We start from the raw sequence: 22,446 nt of genomic DNA on the forward strand, positions 1-22,446 counted from the left end.
CATTTATAAAACATATTATTCTGAAGTTTTATACGTATCATCTAAAAAATTAAAAACAGAACAGAACCAGAACATTATAAGATAGAATTGCTCTTACTTGAGAGGTAATTACAGGTTTTTGAAATTCTTGTAACAAGTTAAATTAGAATACAAGTGATAATTTAAAATCTTAAAACGAGAGACAATTTTAAGATATAGTTATATATTAAAAATAAGACTGATTTTTAGCCTATTACATTTTATATTTGAGTGGAACTATTTATAATATTGTGGAAATATTAAATGGCAGACCTTGTAGATTTTCTGAAATGTTTAATTTTACAAATATATATGTGGATGCTATCACAGAAAAATAAGTATTCAGTGTGTTCAAATATGTACCAACTAAGTCCTAACTACAAGGTATAAGTTTATCTTATTTTTAAGAGAACATTTTGGGGGAGGGGGTGGAAATGATTTTATTTCTTTATTTATTTAATATAATTTATTGTCAAATTGGTTTCCATACAACACCCAGTGCTTATCCCAACAGGTGCCCTCCTCAGTGCCCATCACCCACTTTTGCCTTTCCCCCATCCCCCATCAACCCTCAGCTTGTTTTCAGTATTTAAGAGTCCCTTATGGTTTGCCTCCCTCTCTGTAACTTTTTTTCCCCCCTTCTTCTCCCCCATGGACTTTTGTTAAGTTTCTCAGGATCCACATATGAGTGAGAATATATGGTATCTTTCACTGACTGACTTATTTCACTCCGCATAATACTTTCCAGTTCTATCTGCATTGCTGCAAATGGCCAGATTTCATTCTTTCTCATTGCCAAGTAGTATTCCATTGTATGTATAACCCACATCTTCTTTATCCATTTGCAGTTGATGGACATTTAGGCTTTTTCTATAATTTGGCTATTGTTGAAAGTGCTGCTATAAATATTGGGGTACAAGTGACCCTGTGCATCATTACTCCTGTATCCCTTGGTAAATTCCTAGCAGTGCTATTGCTGGGTCATAGGGTAGATCTATTTTTAATTTTTGAGGAACCTCCACACTGTTTTCCAGAGTGGCTGCACCAGTTTGCATTCCCACCAATAGTACAAGAGGGTTCCCGTTTCTCCACAAACTCTCCAGCATTATAGTAAGAAAACATTTTTAAAAAGTTTTTGTTTGACGAGAGAGAGAGAGAGTGCAGGGGCGGGGTGCAGAGAGAGAAAGAGAGAGAGAATCCTAAGAGAGAGAATCCTAAGTAGGCTTCACACTGTCAGCATGGAGTCAGACTTGGAGTTTCAACCCACAAACAGTGAGGTCATGACCTGAGCCGAAATCAAGAATCCTACACTTAACTGACTGAGCCACCCAGTTGCCCGATAAGGCATAATTTTAAATTAGGGTTTAGGATGATTGAATTATGATATATCCTGGTTGTTATGGTGGTTACATGTGTTAAAATCCATAGAACTACACACCAAAAAAGAAAAAAGTTCAATTTAATGCATGTTAATTTAAAAATAAAATTTTCAGGGACCTCTGGGTGGCTCAGTCGGTTAAGCATCCTCCTTCGTCTCAGTTCATGATCTCACAGTTCGTGGGTTCAAGCCCCACATCAGGCTCTGTGCTGACAGCTCAGCTCTCTCTCTCAAAATTAAAAAAATTAAAGGTAAAATTTAAAAGTTTAAAAAAAGAAAAATGTGTGTGTTCTTAAGATTCTATGCAGTTTATTTTAGAAGTTTTTCAATGATAGTCTTAACTAGTTTCATTTTGTCCTTACTCCAATTTTGAGACTTAAAACATCATTCCTTTTAGCTAATAGAGAATCCAGTATTCACTGTGAAATATTAGGCCAGGGTTTCTGAACCTAAGCATACTGACATCTTTGTTGTGGGGGCTGTCCTGTGCATTGTAAGATATTTAACAGTACCCCTGGCTTATATTCTAGTAGCACTTCCCTGTCCATTTTGACAACCAAAAATGTTTTCAGACACTGCCATATGTCCTCAGGGGACAGTAGTGTGTGTGTGTGTAGAGACAAAATTGACACCAGTGCTAACCACTGTATTAGGCCTGACTGGCTCAGAATTTTTGGAATATATATTTCTTAATTTTCAAAGCTTGTCAAGCCAGTATTAAGTGGTATGATGTATATTATGGTAAGAGCTATGTTTATATAATCAATATTTACACCAAAACATCTTTTCTAAAATTATCTAATGCTACAGTAGGGCATTCCCAATTCATAAAATTAAGACCTTTATTTGTATTAAATCTTTGTAAAATGAGAATTTTATAAGTATTTGAAAGGGTGAACAGTATCTGTCACATAGCAACAATCTTATAAAAAGTACATGAGTGTTATTAAGGGTAGGATGAGAGAACTATACAATGGTAATTTTTGCTCTGTCTTGAATGTATTCTGGTGCCTTGGCAAGTCATTTAAGGAAATGTTTATTTTCTTAATCTATAGAATGGAAATGATTTAACCTAAATTGTATGGGGCAACACCATAGGGGAAATGAGAGATTTAGTTAAGACAAACATTCCATAAAAATGTTAAGTGTTTTAAACAGATATTTAAATTTTTTCAGCTATTAAATAATAAAAGAAAATGGAATTGAATATATCAGCATGGAACAGTCTAATGATTCATTAAGAGTCAACCATAATGATTCTGAAGAATCAAAAACAGATTCTCAGGTATTTGAGGTAGGAATTCAACTGGGAACTTTTTTCCATTACATTTAACAACTTTTTAATGGATAAGAAATAGTGTTATATTTAATATATTCATGACTGTTAACATTTATCCACAATGCTATCATATATTTGATTTAATAATATAGAACTTTACTCAAAGTAATATATTCATAAAAATCTATATATAAAGAAAAATATGTTGAATTACATATCAAGTTGTATTCCCGTGTACAACTTTATTTCAGTAAAATTGAAATAAAATATAAAAATCAACAATTTCACTTAAAAACTGCTTTCTATGTTAGTCTGTGTGAATTGACAACTCTTTTTTTTTTTTTTTTTTCAACGTTTATTTTATTTTTGGGACAGAGAGAGACAGAGCATGAACGGGGGAGGGGCAGAGAGAGAGGGAGACACAGAATCGGAAACAGGCTCCAGGCTCTGAGCCATCAGCCCAGAGCCCGACGCGGGGCTCGAACTCACGGACCGCGAGATCATGACCTGGCTGAAGTCGGACGCTTAACCGACTGCGCCACCCAGGCGCCCCGTGAATTGACAACTCTTACAAAAAATAAAGAGGATAATTAACTGAAAATGAATCTTTCCATTTTTATTATAACATGCTATTTTACTTTAAGTTTCAGTATAGTTAACATACAGTGTTATATTAGTTTCAGGTGATTCATATAGTGATTCAAGAATTTCCATACATCACCCAGTGCTCATCACAACCAGTGCACTCCTTAATCCCCATCTCCTATTTAACCCATCCACCCACACTCCTCCCCTCTGATAACCATCAGTTCTCTATTTACTAAGAGCCTGTTTCTTGGTTTCTCTCTCTCTCTCTCTCCGCTCTTCCCCTCTCCCTCTCCCTTTCTTCCTTTGCTCATTTGTTTCTTAAATTCCACATATGTGTGAAATCATGTGGTATTTGTCTTTCTCTGACTGACTTATTTCTCTTAGCATTATCCTCTCTAGCTCTACCTATGTTGTTGCAAATGGCAAGATTTCATTCTCTTTATGGCTGGATAGTATTCCATTGTGGATATATAGCATATCTTCTTTATCCACTCATCAGTCGGTGGACATTTGGACTGTTTCCATAGTTTGGCTATTATAAATAATGCTGCTATAAACATAGAGGTGCATGTATCCCTTTGAATTAGTGGTTTTGTATTTTTGGAGTAAGTACCCAGTAGTGTGATTACTGGATCATAGGGTAGCTCTATTTTTAACTTTTTGAGGAACCTCCATACTATTGTCCACAGTGCCTGATAAATGTTCTATTTTATTTATTTTTTTATTGTGACATTAGGGGCAACTGGCTGGCTCAGTGGGTAGAGCATGTGACTCTTGATATCAGGGTTGTGAGTTCAAGCCCTGCATTGGGTGTAGAGATTACTTAAAAATAAAATCTTTAGAAAAAAAAAATTTTTTTTTAATTGTGACATTATGTTTTACAAACACCCAAGTGCTTTTTTTCTCTTTGCAAAAGCATCTAACCTGTATGGACTCCAGGGATCCTTCCTTTGGACAAAATGGTTCTCCTAGAATTTTACCCATCACCTCTCATGAAGTAGATAATTCACTCACATCACAGAATATACCAGGGACCCTGACTCAGACACAGACTCTTTCTACAGAACAATTCCATCTAGTGGACCAAAATGGGCAGCCTATTCAATATGAACTTCAGTCATTGGGGGATTCTAATGCACAAATGGTGAGTATATTTTATAAATAATAAGTTTTACCCTATCTAGCAAATGTATTAACCTTACTAATTTCTTGAAACTTGACTTACATTGCTTTGAAAATACTATTTCTGTGACATTCGTTTTTAAGTTATGTGAAGATTTTAAAAGATTTCCTTTTAGAACTACTAACAGTACATTAAACCAATACTTCCCAGCCACTATGTCTAGGCATGATGTGACTTTGAGATTAGTTGGAAATGTGTCATAACCTGTAACTAGTGCCAGAGTTTACATGTAACTTACATTTATTTTTGTATATACATTTGAATTCAAGGTTATTGCTTTATCCACATCTCAGTCACTAACTTGCATGCCATGTGCCACTGTGCTTTCTTGAAGCAAAAGAAAGCTATGGAAGTACCAATGATATACTGGCAATCAGACATACCTTGGTAATGGGCAGATATGTGTGTGTCATGTGAATAACAATGTATAAAGATGAAATTCCTGCTTTAATCTATTAGCTAAAGTATTTATGATTAAGTTTATAGTTTGAGTAGAAGAAATAAAAGATGGTTTTGATTGAAATGAGAGAATTACTGAGCAAAACTTCTCAGTTGCTCTCTGATTAATAAGAATATCCTTACATTAGTAATAATGTGAAGAATAATGTATTTCTTGTTTACCTGTATTTTTAAAATTTTCTACAATGGGTATAAATTTCATAATAAAAATTATTTTAAAAATTATAGCTTCAGTTATAAATTATACCACAGGTGAGCAACCATTTTACCTAAAATTAATCCCTGTTTTGATTCTAGTCTGGAGAATTCTAGAGTTATTCTATTTCTATTGTATGAAGGGCTATCATTTTACACATGGTAGTTGTCTTAAACACATTAAAGTCACTTGTTTGAGTCTAAAAAGTGTTAGAGTTCCCATTCTCTTTGTAATTGTATTAAACTTTCTGTACAAAATGATCTTAAAGATGATTTTACATTGTTTGGGGTAGGAGATGATAGGGGTAGGAGAGAGTTACCTGAAGCTATGAAATAGGAAACCCATAGCATGAAGCATGGAAATAAATGTAAGACACATAGAGTATAAGGAACCAAAGATTAGAAAGTGGTGATGTTTGGGGAAACTTAGTGGAGCTTTTGGGGTCTTGTTTTAAAAATTTTTTTTTTTTTCAACGTTTATTTATTTTTGGGACAGAGAGAGACAGAGCATGAATGGGGGAGGGGTAGAGAGAGAGGGAGACATAGAACCGGAAACAGGCTCCAGGCTCTGAGCCATCAGCCCAGAGCCTGACGCGGGGCTCGAACTCCCAGACCGCGAGATCGTGACCTGGCTGAAGCCGGACGCTTAACCGACTGCGCCACCCAGGCGCCCCTGGGGTCTTGTTTTAAATAGATTTTAGTTTTTAGAGCAGTTTTAGGTTCAAAGAAAAACTGAGCAGAAGGTACAGTGATTTCTCATAAAGCCCCTGCCCCTACACACACATAGTCTTACGCATTTTCAACATCCCCCACCAAGTGGAGCTTTTTTAAAGAAATGACTTTCTTTATATGATTTTTTTTAATGTAGAAGTTAATCAAGGAACTAGTAAAGCTTCTGTAGTGGGTGAATCTGTAACACATGAGGAGGCTTTAAAGTGAAGCAGGGAAAAAAAATAAAGTGAAGTAGGGATGGTATTTTGGATTTATTAGGAATATTGTATAGTACACAAAGAACCCAGTAAATATGACTACTTATTAGCCAAGGTTTTCTGATAATATTCATGATCTGCCTCAAATAGAATGTATTGCAACAGATGACTTTTCAAAAACGGTTTTGTTTTCATAGCAAAGATTAAAGATAATTGATTTTTTTTTAAATAGGAAAAGTAATACTGTCACCATTATCAAATTACATGAACTGAAAATAGTTTTTTAGCTACGGAGTAGAATAAGCTAAGAGGAGGAGGAGGAGACTCTTCTCTACCATGCATAGGAAATATATTTTCAAAATTAAGAAGATACTCCACAGATCATTTTTTTTTAAGTTTATTTATTTCGAGAGAGCAGGAGCACAGAGGAAGGGCAGAGAAAGAGAGGGAGAGAGAGAATCCCAAGCAGGTTTCATGTGGTTAGCACAGAGCCCAACATGGGGCTCAAACTCATGAACCATGAGATCATGACCTGAGCTGAGATCAAGAGTCAGACGCTTAACCAACTGAACCACCCAGGTGCCCCCCACGATTGTTTCAATTATGATATTTTCATATGATTAAATTATAAATATATGTGTTTTGTTAGGATTTAGTAATAACCACAGCACTATTCTTCTCTAAGAATAAATGAAATATTTTTCACAAATCTTTAATCTCATTTAAGGAGGAAAGTATTTATTTTTAAAATAACATATACTTTATTTTGTTTTTTAAAGTTTATTTATTTTGAGAAGGACAGAGAGAGCAAGCAGGGGAGTGGCAGAGAGAGAGGGATAGAGGGAGAATCCCAAGCAGGCTCTGCACTGTCAGCACAGAGCCCCGTGTGGGGCTTGAATCCATGAAACTGTGAGATCAGGACCTGAGCTGAACTCAAAAGTTGGACGCTTAACCAACTGAGCCACCCAGGCTCCCCTAAGGAGAAAATAATTTAAAACCATGTTATTACTGTTGCCTTTTAAAGTCCAGCAGTGTTTTTGTATTATTTTTGCATTTTTTAAGTTGAATAACATGATCAGATAATGGGAAGCAGTAGTTGTTTGAATTTGGGTTTGAATTTCAACTTATCACTATGTAACTTTGTGTTATTTTGCATGAGTTGTGTAACCTCTTGTGACAGTTTCCTCAAGTATAAAATGTATATACTTCATATACATGTGATAAGGATTAAATCTGGTAAGGCATGTAAAGTCCTGCCATTTTGTATGCTCTCAACAAATGTAAAGCAATTATCATCATCAGACTTTACAATTGCTTTTTCATAATGAATTGGTAAAAGATATGGCAAGATATTTTTCTCTCAAGAAACGATAAACATTAGGAGAGGGTATCAACTACTACTCTTAATTTCTGGGAAATGTTTATGATTATATTTAAAGCATTCTACTTTGTTGAAGTTTTTTTTTCCAATTTAATTTTTTCTCAAATTAAAATTTTTTCAATTGACCCTCTTGAAATTAGGACTACAGTCTCTCTCAGACATCAGCAATGTTTTCATGTTTTATATAGCAAAAAGGCAGTCTTGGAAAGTGGGTTGTAATGATTATGAAGAGTTACTTGTATTAGGGAGAACTGAGGCTAGTGGACTTTGGGTAAAAGAATAACACTATGTCAATAGAGGAGTAGTGTGTTAGGTAATAGAGTTTACACAGTGTCCCAAAAGTCTGGAAATATAGGATAAACTTATTTTCAAATAATGTATTAGTTTTATGTTCAGATGATAGGCGTTAAAGTGTTTTTCTTCAGCTTCAAACACCCTTTTCATTGACCTCTAAATTTGAGACAATGGATTCAATTGTTAAATTGAAGGAAAAAAGTAATCTATGATTTTTCCTATATTTTCAGACTTTGGGGCATTCTATGGTATTCCTCATGGACCAAGATAGGAGATATATATATATATATATATATATATATATATATATATATATATATATATATAAAAATTCAGAGATATAAAGATAAATTCTGTTTAATTAGACATCTAACAAGGTACTGTTTTTACATGTGACAAATGATTACCACACAAATAACTCAAACACATAGGGATATAATACAGTAAGGGGAAAAAAGTAAATATATTAAGTCCAATCAGAGCCTTGTTCATATTACTAAGTAATTAGACCTCATCCAAGTATAATAATTAAGAGCATAGGTGGTTAAGATCATAGGACATATGGCTAAATTGCCTGTTTTGAAACTTGGGTTTACCACTTACCAGGTGTAAGACTTTGGAAAAAAATCTTTGTGTACCTCAGTGTTTTCATGTATAAAATGAGGGAAATAAATAGTAACCACCATAGAGGTAGGCATGTCTTTAATAATTTATTTAAGTAATAATTCTGTCAAATCATTGCTGGCTTATGCATTTCATTTTTTTTTTTTAATGCTTCCAAGATGATTGTTCCTAGCCCATCAGAAAATGGACAGGTGCTGCGTGTAATTCCATCTACCCAGACAGGAATGGCACAAGTAATTATTCCTCAGGGGCAGCTTGTGGATGTGAATAGCCCTCAGGGTAAGTAATGTTGGGATATAGGGGATTTTAGATTTAAAAAATGTATATTCCAGAAAATCACCTCACGAAAGTCAGTGCTAATTGGTGTCTTTGGGTAAGATTTTGAACTGAATAATTAGAAAAAGTTTCTTAGCCCAAATAAATTTCAAGTTCATTTTTCAACCCCTGTCTAGGTTAGCTGTCTATTTCATTTTGGAATTCTATGAAGCTGGTTGACTCTTGCTTCCTTCCAAATGACCAGTGAGCATAATAAATTCTTCTTAATTATAATAACAGTAATAATAACAGCAACAATAACAAGAATATAATGTTAATAGCTACTGGAGAAATTTTTACTTTTGTATTTTTATCGATACTTTTGTTAGCCATGTGACTCATTACTCTTTTAGTTAACTATTCTTTTCATCCTCTTTGCTGTTTCCCTCTTTGTTCCTTCAGATTCAGAAAGGAGAATCATGCTCCCCATTTTTTTTAATTCTTTACCTATTTGGTAATATCCCTGTTAGTTCTTGTCTTTTGCTTCCCTTCCTTTTCTCTTTTCTAACACCATAGCTACACTGTTTCATTGTTCATTCATAGCTAATGATTTAGAGTAGATGTTTTTACCTTAGTGTTATGATTCTTTGTCTTTGTTAACAGTTAAAACTTAGAGAAAAGAAAGTTTGCAGAAAAAAAATAAACATGGCTTAGAAATGAGTTTTATATTTTCCCATTACATTATGAAACAATTAACATAACAGTTCTACCACTTTTATATCCTAGCTGTTCAATTTAAGCTTCAAAAACTTAATTACAAAATTTCAGTAGTCAGTATTATAATTTGAAACTAAACAAGTTTATTAGAGAAATTCTCAATAAAGCGTTATAAGTTTTGTTATCTTTATCTTTAGAGCACATCTCGCCTTTCCTATTTCAAATGTATGAGTTCTAATTAGTTACCTTGTCATTGTCTTATTCAAGATCTTGATGTTGCTTTGTTCTTTTTATTGCTGTTAAGATGTCTCTGAAGAGAAACCCGGTGACAGAAACTTACCAACCATAAGAGTGGATGTTCTAGCAGACAATACCAGTAATTATACTCTTCATCCACAAGCATCCCTCACATTGCCCAAAAAGACTGTGGCCAGGTGAGTCAGTGGGAGAGAGAAGTTCATCTTTTGAATTCATCATTGAGATCTTTTTTGAAATTACCACGTCTAAAGCTGGTTGGCTATAGAAAAGATCAGAAATTCAGGAAATAGAGTAACATTAACCTAATTATCAAATATCTTTAATTATTTTAATGGCATCTTGGCAACAAGGAGGCTATCCTAGAAGCTATAGTGTCTGAAGTATTACCTTTCCTCAGTGACACTTGCCTGTTATCTTTTGAAGCAATCTGAAAATATCTGACACTCATAGGGTTTTTAGAATTAAAAAAAAAAAGAAAGAAAGAAATATCCATTCTAGTTCCTAAAATCATCTCTTATGCATTTAATTCCTCTGTGGTAAAGTGTTTAAATGTTTCTTATTAATATCTATTTCAGCTTTTATTTTTGCCTTAACATTGTTTATAATAATTTAGGGAAATATAGGTTTTGTATTATTTATTTTCTTTTAACTGTTTATGAAAATATTAAAAATTAACACAATGTTTATGACATTTAGTCTTAGAACTTGACATAATATCATGTTAACTCTTAAAAAATCACCTAAAGATGTTTTATTCATTTTTTTGTAAATGAAAAAAAAATTATATAATGAGAAGACAGCAAAGTAAGTGTTGAGGGAGATATGTAAACCACTTAAATTTATTGGGACTACAGATATTTGGAAGAAGAAACTTAGGCCTTTGCTTTAGCAGCTAATAAGATGGTAATGTTTAAAGAAAATTAATACATCCATCACTCTATCATTATTATTACAATTTTTTAAAGATTTTATTTATGTATATATGTATGTATGTAAGCAAGCAAGCTCTATACCCAATGTGCGGCTCGAACTCATGACCCTGAGATCAAGAGTCACATGCACTACCAACTGAGCCAGCCAGGTGCTCCTACTATTACAGTTTCTTTTCTTTTCTTTCCTTTTCTTTTCTTCTTTAAGATTATTTATTTTGAGAGAGCGTGCATGAGCAGGGGAGGGGTAGAGAGAGAATCCCAAGCGGATTCATCTGTGGAGCCAGATGCAGAGCTTGAACCCATGAGCTGAAATATCATGAACTGAGCAGAAATCAAGAGTCCAACACCCAACTGACTGAGTCACCCAGGCGCCCCTACAATTTCTTATTGATGACCTCAATATATTGTCTTTAACACTGGCTAAGAGGATAAAGCAGTTGAATGTCATGTGTGTTTGTGTGAATGCAACTTACAATATGTGTTTATATACATATTCCTCCCTTTTCCCAGAATGCTTGAAGAGCCCTTTCTGGCTCCTCTCCAGCCACTTTCTTCTAACACACCTATGTGGGCTTGCCGTCTTAGGAGCTGTGAGGTGAGTTAAAGATAATCCTTACTTAGATTCACTAAATTGATTGTAATGCATCCCCAAATGTCCACTTTTGAGTCCAACTAATGGAGACTATCTGTTCTGTAATTTTTGTTCATGTGTATGCTAACTCTGATCTCACCTATTCTTTTATTCCTTAGAGATTTTAAGCTCTGTTGAAACAGAGATCATACAGATCCCTTCATGCTTCACTATCATGTCTTCTCTTGCAACTCTTTTCCTTTATCTCATGAAACTTCACTATCATGTTTCTCTACTTTTTATCTTTTGACCATTCCTTCTCTTTCTTTGCTTGCATTTATTTCTTTTCATGTTCTCAGTGGAAATTCTTTAAGTTAAACTGTTTGACCTTATTTATCTACACTTTATCTTTTGAACTGCTGATCAACCTTGCTAACTTTCGACTCTCACTTCTATAAAAATGATTTCCAAATATATATCACTGGTCCTTTAATTGTTGCCTTGCTCTTGTCGCAGATCTCCAGCTACTTTCTTGTAGCTTTACTTGAATTTCACTTCGAATTCACCATATGCTAAACTTAAATTACCATATCACAACTAGCTGTACTTCCTAAATCCCTTGTCCCTGTAATGATAAATACCATTTCTTTAGACATTCCAGCACAGTATTTTAGACTAATTTCTTTCTTTCCCATATTCAAGTAATCACTTGAGTCTCACAGTTTTTCCTTTAAAATCTCTCTTCTTTTTGTGAGGCAGTTGGGGCTGCCTCTTCCACAGATCTTTGTTATTTCAAACTCAATTACAGTAACAGCCTTCCCTCTAAGCTCGTTGACTCTTCCATTTCTGGTCCCCACTGTCTAGTTTTCTAAAACTACCTGGCTTTGAATATTGCTTTCATTATTTTTTCTTGCTGCCCAACAGGTTCAGTGTTATTTTTTCCATATCATTTACCACTATACATAACTTTTAAGGTTTTTCATTATCTGGTATTACCTTATCTTGTCCTATTTTATTTACTACTTTTCCTCTACCTCATCTTTTATTCTTGTTAGCCTACTCTTCCTACTTTGTACAGACACTTCAGAATCTTTCTTTAACTCTGCCTTCACTTGTCTTTATTTCCATTTCGTAATATGTTTTCTTTTCTTCTGTTTACCTTTGTAACCATTCTTCAAATCCCAGTGCAAGTTCTATATATCTTTTCTTTAAATAATCTAATGATTATTTTAGCTTTTATATATCTCTTTAATTCTTTGGTATTTATTATCATTACCATTATTTTTTTTTTAATCTTTTTTTAAAGTTTATTTATTTTGAGAGAGAGGGCACAAACAGGGGAGGGCAGAGAGAGAGAGGGAGAGAGAGAACCCCAAGCAGGCTCTGCATAATCAGCATAGAGCCCAGTGTGGGGCTTGATCTCACAAACCGTGAGATCTTGACCTGAGCTGAAATCAGGATTGGATGCTCAACCAACTAACTAAGCCAACCAGGCATCCCAAGAAAATTACTTTTTTGTTGTTGTTGTTAACTTTTTTTAATGTTTATTTTATTTTTGAGAGAAAAAGACAGAGTGTGAGTGGGGGAGGGGCAGAGAGAGAGAAGGAGACACAGAAATCTGAAGCAGGCTCCAGACTCCAAGCTGTCAGCACAGAACCCAATGCGAGGATCGAACTCATGAACCTCAAGATCATGATCTGAGCTGAAGCCTACCGCTTAAACATCCAGGCGCCCCATCCCAAGGAAAAAAATTTTTTTTAAATTTTCTAATGCTTATCTATTTTGACACAGAGAGAGAGTGAACAGGGGAGGGGCAGAGAGAGAGGGAGACACAGAATCCGAAGTAGGTTCCAGGCTCTGAGCTGTCAGCACAGAGCCTGACTTGGGGCTCAAACTGACAAGCTGTGAGATCATGACCTGAGCCGAAGTCGGATGCTTAACTGATTGAGCCACCCAGGCACTCCCAGAAAAAAATCCTAATAATCAAGTATAATGATGTGATCTATTGCAATGATTAGGACATGTTTACTATTGTTGATTTTCTAAGTCATATATTATATTTAGGTGTATATGTATAGATGGATAGATTTTTTTTTTCCCTCACACTTTTGTTACTCATACTTTTTCACTGGTTTCCAAAAGTAACTATTATTATTTTTGATGACAGTTTTTATTTTTTATTTTTTATTAAAAAAATTTTTTTTAACGTTTATTTATTTTTGAGACAGAGAGACAGAGCATGAACGGGGGAGGGTCAGAGAGAGAGGGAGACACAGAATCTGAAACAGGCTCCAGGCTCTGAGCAGTCAGCACAGAGCCTGACACCGGGCTTGAACTCACAACCATGAGATCATGACCTGAGCTGAAGTCGGACGCTTAACCGACTGAGCCACCCAGGCGCCCCTGATGACGGTTTTTAAAATCATTATTATAAGCTTAACAGAATGCTACAAAAATTAAAGCATTAGCAATTATGTGGCCATATCACCTTGTTTTACAACCATGATACATTGTGTGTGGCTTCCCTAATGTCATACATCTTGTAAGAAACTGGTTAAAACTGCCCAACAGAATGTTTTTCTATGGGCATTTATTAGATTTCACCAAAATGTAGTAGTTGGATAAATTTCAAAACTGTATTAAACTTTTATCTCCTGATAGAGGCCTGGTTATATTCTACTAATTCTGAATTTTTCCTTTTTTTTTTTTTTTTGGCAATATTATGAACTCTATTCATTTTATTTGTTTAAAAAATGGCATAGCTGGACTTCAAGTTTCTACTTTTATTGGTAGTCAGTATTTTGGTGAAGATATATCTAGGCTAGAAAAAAATTTATAAGTCTACACATTTTATTATTTTTAGGGGAAATTGGAGATAATGTATTGCTTGGCATCAGATTATCTCTTCTTATTATGGCCCAAAGTACATCCACAGCAGTATTGTGATAATTTCATCTTGTTAAATGTATTCCTGTAGGGTGAAATAGTTAGTCTAATACAGTAACAAGATTCCTAGTCCCATATCTCTGCTCTTATTCCCTCCATTTTTTTTGTCACATTAAAACACAATTGAAGTATTTTTATTTTATGTACAATGAGTTGGCATTAAGGTAGGTTATCTTGGATATCTGCAGTTAAAGTAGGTATCTTGGATGACCCATTCAAGGAAGTTCACATAGTCCAGCTTAATGAAGCCTGTATCCTTCACGTACTGACAGAAACACTGGCGGCATATGTTGAGGCTGTATTCACACATCAGACCATGCTGGTTTGAGCAGATGCAACAAGAACAAGAACCCTGGCCAGATTTCCTCAGTGGCTCCAGCAGAGCTGCTGGTGAACCAATTTGCACTCTCAGATGCAACGAGGCAAAATGTTGCTCTTGTTCCCTTTAATGAGGAAATATTCATGGAGCCAATTTCATGGAATTCATGCATTTTATGTAAGAGATCACAGTTAACAGATTTTCTCTACTGGTGTAGAAAAAACTTCTACTTCTGTTGATGGATACTCCTATGGTTGTGAGTGGATAGTATCAATTTATTTACATGATTTACTTATACCTTCCTTGTTTTAGGAAGAATGAAGACAGCCTACAAAAATACATAAAATATATTAGCAAGGTAGAAATTAAAAGAATAAAAAACAAGAATGTAACGATAAAATGGAAGTAAGAAATGTATATCTTAATGAACTGTACATACACACATACACACACACACACCCTTGTCTATAAGCATCTACATTTCAGAATGGGAAAACCCAGTTAGTTACTAAATTCTGTGTCCATTAGATAAAAGTAATTAAGTTGATTTCCATAAAATAAAACCATTAACTATTTTTGGTTCTAGGTTCAGACAGGATTTTCTTTCAGAGAAGGATCTTCATAAAAAGAATCTTGATATAATGAGCAAATTCTTTGATATCATTTCAATATGGGAGATACATCACAATTTTCATAGATTTTCAAAAATATTTGTGTCATGTCAAGATTAATTTCAATAAAAGAAGCTCCACAGGGAGCCAGTACTTCATGGCTAGTTTGTGTTGATCTGGTTGGATCTAAGGGTAAAATTTAAATATATGGAAGAATGGATACATAATGTATTCTTCAAGCTGTCCTCCCTAACTGTTATTTCTCTCAAACAAGATTTTGATACTGATGGTATGACCATGAGTTTGAAATAATATTCTCTAACAAATACTTGGAGAATATTTACTTGAAATCAGATCAGATACACTGGTTGTAATACACCATTGATCTGACAGGAGAATGACATTCTGTTTTAAAAACTGATCAGTCTTTTATCTTGGAAAATCACTTCATTAAATTTTTGGTACAGTGAAACATTTGCTAATAATTTTGTTATTTAATTTCTATAATATGCAGAAAATTGGAGATTCTTACCGTGGCTACTGTGTAAGTGAGACTGAATTAGAAAGTGTCCTAACATTTCACAAGCAGCAAACTCAGAGTGTTTGGGGGACCCGCCAATCTCCAAGTCCAGCCAAGCCAGCTACACGCTTGATGTGGAAATCTCAATACGTTCCATATGACGGAATCCCATTTGTCAATGCAGGTACTTTTTAAAAGAATTTTTTTTTTAAAGGTTCAGCACACCCCTGATACACTGTGAAAATGTGGTTTTCCTAAAAGTTTTCTACCAAATTTTTCACTTTGGTGGATGACAGCTGAATGTTAATTGATGAAAATGCATATTAAACTAAAAATAAAACAAATATAACCAATTATTTTTATTATAAAATTGTATTATATTAGAATAAATAATGCTTTCTTTAGATGTATTGATAAATAGAAAATAAAAACATTAACATAGCAATTTTATTATTTTAAATATTTGGATCTGTTGAATTTTTTTTTATGAAATTCAGATATTCTCTTCTTTCTCTTGATTTGTCTTGTGGGACAAATATGTGTTCATTTTATGTAACTCTGGACTTACTACATAGAATTTGTATGCAATCTGGAGTTACTAAACAGAATTCTAAGACTAAGATACTCAAACATCAGATGTGTTACATATGGTATTCTCAAATTCCAGGCTAGTGTGTATTAAAGTGGTAGAGTTTTGGTTGTTTTTTTTAAGATTTTTAAGTCATCTTTACACCCAACATAGGGCTCAAATTTACAACCCCGAGATTAAAAATGTGTCTCCCTCTCTCTCTGACCCTCCCCCATTCATGCTCTGTCTCTCTCTGTCTCAAAAATAAATAAATGTTAAAAAAAAAAAAAATTAAAAGTCACATGCTCTACCAACTGAGCCAGCCAGGTACCCCTGAAGTGGTAGGGTTTCAAACAATTCCCAGAGATTTATCCTAGAACTAGTCAGACTCCCAAGAACATAAAAATAAGTGATTTATTTCAGGACTATGGGAATACTGAGTCAGCTGGAGGAGTTGCAGTCTTATCCTGGACCTCTGAGAGTAAAAAAAAAGATACTTAGAAGAAGATGAGATAAATGTAACCTCTTCTGCCCAGGTTTCATCACTATCTTATAAAAGAAACGCAACATTTCCCCCCTCCCTAGATTTTATCCCCATGTTAACTCTCCACAGGCAACCACCACATAAATTTGGTATGTATCTTTCCAGTCTATATTTGTATACTTTGCCATACATGTTTGTCTTTATAATAATATATTGTTTTGAATACTTTTAAATATTCATAAATAGTAAACTACAGACAGTCTTATGTAAATTTTCACTCACACTTATTTCTTTTTTTTCCACCCTTATTTCTTGAAATCTGTACATATTGATACTTACAGACCTTAATTTAACTAATATATAACATTCCAGCATATCACCAGTAATATCAAAAATAATGCCACTAATTATCATTTAAGTTGTTTCTAACTTTTCAATATTACAAAGAATGCTGTAGTCATATCTTGACAGTGTACATTTTCTGTTGAGAAGATGGAAATAAGATAATGGTGTATGCTTTAAAGTGGAGATGCTGAGTTGTAAAGTATGCCCTTCACAAGATTATTTCAAGTTGTTCTCTAAAGTGACTGTACAGGTCCAAGTCTCCTCTCTAAAATTTTTTGGCCACATGTATTTCAGAATTTTTGGAATGCAGCATGATACTATTACAGAATAGTCCTAGCAAGTATTCTATAGACACTATCACATAATCAAACACAGTAATACTTTATGGATAGTCACACTAGGAAGGATAAACAAAAGAACATAAATAGCCTTGTAAAATTCAGGTCAGGTTTTGTAGTCAAATGAGTTCCAAAAAATTTGTTTTCTGAACTTTTTCTATTTCAGAATTGTACATGAGGGAATGACGACCTGTACCAATTTTTACTTGTTTCAACAATGTATGAAAATTTCCCTTTCCTTCATTCACTTTATGACTTAGCATTGTGGACTTTAAAAATCTATATATTCTGGAAATTTTCTCATATATATACACACACATATATATATATAGATATATATATATGTATAGAAAGATATATATAACATATATAACAATATATGAAATCCCATGATTCCATGTATTCATCATCTAGCTTCAACAACACTTAGCATACGGTCAATCTTGTCTCATTTATATCACCCTTCTTCATTCCTACCTCCAAGATGATTTTCCAGCAAATTCCAGATATCCCATTGTTTTATGTGTAATTACTAAAGTATATATTATATGCTAAAGTATATATCTCTAAAAGATAAGGACTCTTTATACACATGCATATGTTAAGTGAAGTTACATTATTAACACTTTAAAAGAATTAACTAATTTCTTAGTGTCATAGAATGTCCAAAGTTCACATTTCTTTACTTATCTAAGAATTCTTTTTCCCTAGGTTTGTTCAAATTCACTTCCAGAGTTCACAGATCACATTTGTGTTAATTTATCTCTTAAATTTTTCATCTAAAAATTTATTTTCTCTTTTCCCCCAGGTAGTTTGTCCTGTAGAGTTTGTCATATTCTGAGTTTTGCTGATCCCATCTCTGTGATGTAGTTTAGCATGTTTTTTTTTTTAAATCTCCTCTATTTCCAGTGAACTATTAGATCTAGAGGCTTGATTAAATGAGGATTTAATCTCCATTAAAGTTTTTTTTTTTTTTATAAATTTTTTTTTTCAACATTTATTTTTGCGACAGAGAGAAACAGAGCATGAACGGGGGAGGGGCAGAGAGAGAGGGAGACACAGAATCGGAAACAGGCTCCAGGCTCTGAGCCATCAGCCCAGAGCCCGACGCGGGGCTCGAACTCACAGACCGCGAGATCGTGACCTGGCTGAAGTCGGACGCTTAACCGACTGCGCCACCCAGGCGCCCCTCTCCATTAAAGTATTGTACAAAAATGCTTCATAGGTGTGCTGTGTACTTCTTATTGCTACCTATGTGCAACACCTTTTTGTGATGTTAAGATTGATCAGTGGGTTCAGTTATTTTAGAGTATTGTTAAAAATTTTTTTGCCAATCCAAAGAGTGTGAGATGGTATTTTACTATTGCTTTAATTTGCATTTCCATATTTAGTAATAAAGTTGAACATCTTTTTATTTGTTCATTTAATATCTTATTTTTTCTTTCTGAATTACCTATTAATAGTCTGCCCATTATTCTGTTTGGTTCTTTATTTTTATTTTTAAAAAATTTTTTAGTATTTATTATTGACAGAGAGAGAGACAGAGACAGAGAGACAGAGAGACAGAGCATGAGTGGGGGAGGGCAGAGAGAGAGGGAGACACAGAATCTGAAACAGGCTCTAGGCTCTGAGCTGTCAGCACAGAGCCCGACGCGGGGCTCAAACTCACTGACAGCAAGATCATGACCTGAGCCGAAGTCGGACGCTCAACCGACTGAGCCACCCAGGCGCCCCTGGTTCTTTAGTTTTAAAGCTTATTTGTAGTTCTTTATATTCTGCATATTCTTTGTTATATGTGTTGTAAAATACTGTTTTCTAAACTTTTTTACCTTTATGGTGTCTTTTAAATTAAAAAATTTTAATTTTTAATTCATGTCAGCTTTTTCAACACTTTTATTTATGACTGGTGTTTTTTATTTTAAATTTGAAAAGTTTGCTGTGCTCTGCTATACTCTACATGGAACTGGATATTTGACTTAAAATCATAAACTTTATAGTTTTCACATCCACTTATTTGTATTCTTTTGCTATGTAACAAATTACCCAAAACCTGATGGCTGAAAACAACAAACATTTATCTCATTGTTCCTCTGGGTCAGGAATCCAAGAGCTGCTTAGCAAGGTAGTTCTGCCTCAGGTTCTGTCACAAGACTGCTTGCTCTTAAGGTGTTGGTTGGAGCTGCAGTCATCTCACCACTTGGCTGGGGCAGAATGTGCTTTCAAGCTCACTCATGTGGCTTATTCCTTGCCACATGGGTGTCTCCACAGAGCTGCCTCACCACAGACAGCTGATTTCGCCCAGAGAGAGCAATCCAAGCAAGAGCAAGAGAGTACCCAGGATGGAAGTCACAGTCTTTTTATAACCTAGTATCAAAAATAGCATCTTGTCACTTCTGCCATGTTCATTAGAAGTAAGTTAATAAGTCTAGCCCATGCTCAAGGGGAGGGAATTACACAAGGACATGAGTACTAGGAAAATAGGGATCATTGGGGGCCATATTATAGGCTGGTTATTACATTATTGTAGTCCCCCCTTATCCGCAGTTTCACTTTCCAAGGTTTCAGTTGCCTGTTCTCAACCTCAGTCTGGAAGCAGATGATCCTCCTGACGTTTTGTCAGAAGGTCAGTAGTAGCCTAATGCTACATCACAATGCCTACGTCATTCACCTCACTTCATCTCATCACATAGGCATTTTATCATCTCACATCATCACAAGAAGAAGAAGGGTGAGTACAGTACAATAAATTATTTTGAGAGAGAAACCCCATTCATATAACTTTTATGACAGTATATTGTTATAATTGTTCTATTTTATTAGTTATTGTAATCTGTTACTGTGCCTTAGGTTATTAATTAAACTTTATCATAGGCATATATGTATAGGAAAAAGCATAGTTTATATAGGGTTTAGTACTGTCCATTATTTCAGGCATTCACTGTGGGTCTTGGAACATATCCCCCGCAGATAAGGGGGGACTACTGTATTCTAATAGTACAAATAGAAATAAGGAAATAAATAGTTATAAAATGAAATAAAACTTTAAATGACAATATTTACTAACAAATGTACCTTTTACTAATTTCTACTTATAAGGTGGCAAATTTTATTATTAAAAATTATATGTATGTAAATATCAGTTAACATTCAGTAAATGTGCTATTATCAAATTTCTTTACCATAATGTACATTTGGTAAATATTACAATGAACTCTTATTTTTATGTTTATACATCTTAGGAAGACTTACTGATGTTTTCTTTCCTTAAAGTTGCATAATCGAAAGTGTAAATTTTGACATTGCCACCACTAAGTTATTTTTATTCTAGTGTCCAGAACAGATGGATACTTCAATTAATATCAATAGTTGGTTTTGGCCTACAGGGAGTAGAGCCGTGGTAATGGAGTGTCAGTATGGGCCAAGGAGAAAAGGTTTCCAGTTAAAAAAAATCAGTGAACAGGAAAGCAGGTCTTGTCAGCTCTACAAAGCCACTTGTCCAGCCCGGTAAGCTTTATTTTTTTTTTATTTCCTTTTTTTAAATATTTCATTTTTAAGAGCTAATAGACACATTTCTATTAAGTTTAAACAGTGCCAAAAAGTACACAGTGAAACCTAAGTTTCCTTTTATCCTTAACCCTATGTCTCTTTTTAAGGCAACAACTCTTAACAGTTTCTTGTGTAACCCTCCAAAGATACTCTGTGTATATGCATACATATATATCCGACTTTACACTCAAAAATGTTGAAATCTCAGTAAAACTTATAATATTTTCTTAAAGTTAGGTAGTTGTGTACATTCTTTCCTGCTGTGAATTCACATTGCTTTATTTCCATTCTGAATACCTATTATGGTTATTTACTGCACAACTGTTTTGCCTCATACTAGTGTGGATGCAATGACATATACTACTCTATGCTTTGTTTTTGTTATTTCATTCCCAGTGTGTCTCAAAGCTGCCTCCATATTTGTACATAAAAACAAACCGATTCCTTCCTTTTATTTATTTATTTTAATTTTTTTTAATGTTAATTTTTAAAAAAATTTTTTTAACGTTTATTTATTTTTGAGACAGAGAGAGACAGAGCATGAACGGGGGAGGGGCAGAGAGAGAGGGAGACACAGAATCAGAAGCAGGCTCCAGGCTCTGAGCCATCAGCCCAGAGCCCGCCACAGGGCTCAAACTCACGGACCATGAGATCGTGACCTGAGCTGAAGTCGGGCGCTCAACCGACTGAGCCACCCAGGCGCCCCATTGTTCATTTATTTTTGAGACACAGAGAGACAGAGCATGAACGGGGGAGGGTCAGAGAGAGAGGGAGACACAGAATCCGAAGCAGGCTCCAGGCTCTGAGCTGTCCGCACAGAGCCTGACATGGGGCTTGAACTCACGGACCGTGAGATAATGACCTGAGCCGAAGTCGGACACTTAACCGACTGAGCCACCCAGGCACCCCGTTATTTATTTATTTTAAAAATTGAAATACAACTGACAGATACCATTATGTTAGTTTCATGATTCTTTCAGTAGCCATACAATATTACATTTATGGATGAATTGTCATTTACAAAATTAGTCCTCTGATGATGGACATGTAAGCTCTGAAAAGTATTCTTTATTATTGTATATAAAACTGCAGTATAACATTATGCCTGTTTGTGTACTTGTGCAAGAATACCAGTAGAATAAATTTCTTGAAATGAAATTGCTAGAGCAAAGGTTATATTCTTTTAAATGTTGACAGGTATTGTAAAGAAAGTTGTTCTTTAGAGAAATTTTACGAATTACATTCATACCAACAATGTACAAAATCAACACAGTACATTTTAAATAGAATAGGACTACAGACTGGCCATTGCTCTGGCTAAGAGTGAAAAATTTGAAGCAATAAAAGGTTTTTATTATGTTCTTTTCTAATATTTCTTTTTCAGACATTGAAATTTTTAAATTATCAAATAAATAAAATTTTAAAAGATAACATATAAAGGCAGGGTTTAGTTGATCTTTGGAACATTTTATTTCATTATCACATGTCATACACAAACCTCTGCATTCTCAAGAAATTTTTAAAGCCAGTTCAGAAGACTTTTCATATTTAATCTGGTAATGTTAACTTTAGGCAATATTTAAGCCTGACTGTGAAACAAAACTTTCAACTGCTTTTAAATATAAGCAATATAAAATCTCAGGTATAACTTAAGAGAAAATCTCTGTGTATAAAGAAATAATCTTCTCTGTCATTCTACAAGTACTTT

At 34.4% G+C, this 22,446-nt stretch overlaps 1 protein-coding gene and 1 pseudogene across 27 annotated transcripts in view; one reads left to right on the plus strand and one right to left on the minus strand.

Moving 5' to 3' along the window:
* CARF (calcium responsive transcription factor) overlaps window positions 1–22,446 on the plus strand; it is a 101,083-nt gene that overhangs the window by 15,091 nt on the left and 63,546 nt on the right. For 15 of the 27 annotated variants that reach the window (XR_015255445.1, XR_015255443.1, XR_015255444.1 and 12 more), the window contains exons 3-10: window positions 2,573–2,690; window positions 4,180–4,407; window positions 8,487–8,607; window positions 9,605–9,734; window positions 11,001–11,085; window positions 15,452–15,641; window positions 19,751–19,920; window positions 20,521–20,696. Coding sequence is in view for 19 of the 27 variants with exons in the window: in XM_086719327.1 (XP_086575453.1) it covers window positions 2,613–2,690; window positions 4,180–4,407; window positions 8,487–8,607; window positions 9,605–9,734; window positions 11,001–11,085; window positions 15,452–15,641; window positions 19,751–19,920; window positions 20,521–20,696 (1,178 nt within the window). In the remaining 8 variants the exon portion in view is untranslated. Of the gene's footprint in view, window positions 1–1,052; window positions 1,129–2,572; window positions 2,691–4,179; window positions 4,408–8,486; window positions 8,608–8,780; window positions 8,848–9,604; window positions 9,735–11,000; window positions 11,086–15,451; window positions 15,642–19,750; window positions 19,921–20,520; window positions 20,697–22,446 lie in introns of those variants that run through there. The other 12 variants (XR_015255449.1, XM_086719335.1, XM_086719339.1 and 9 more) reach the window with 9 other exon arrangements.
* LOC112848349 (small ribosomal subunit protein uS14 pseudogene) lies at window positions 14,126–15,046 on the minus strand (annotated as a pseudogene).

Source organism: Puma concolor, chromosome C1 (genome assembly GCF_028749965.1).
Source record: "Puma concolor isolate L17-30 chromosome C1, mPumCon1.1.hap2, whole genome shotgun sequence".
NCBI classification, from domain to species: domain Eukaryota; kingdom Metazoa; phylum Chordata; class Mammalia; order Carnivora; family Felidae; genus Puma; species Puma concolor.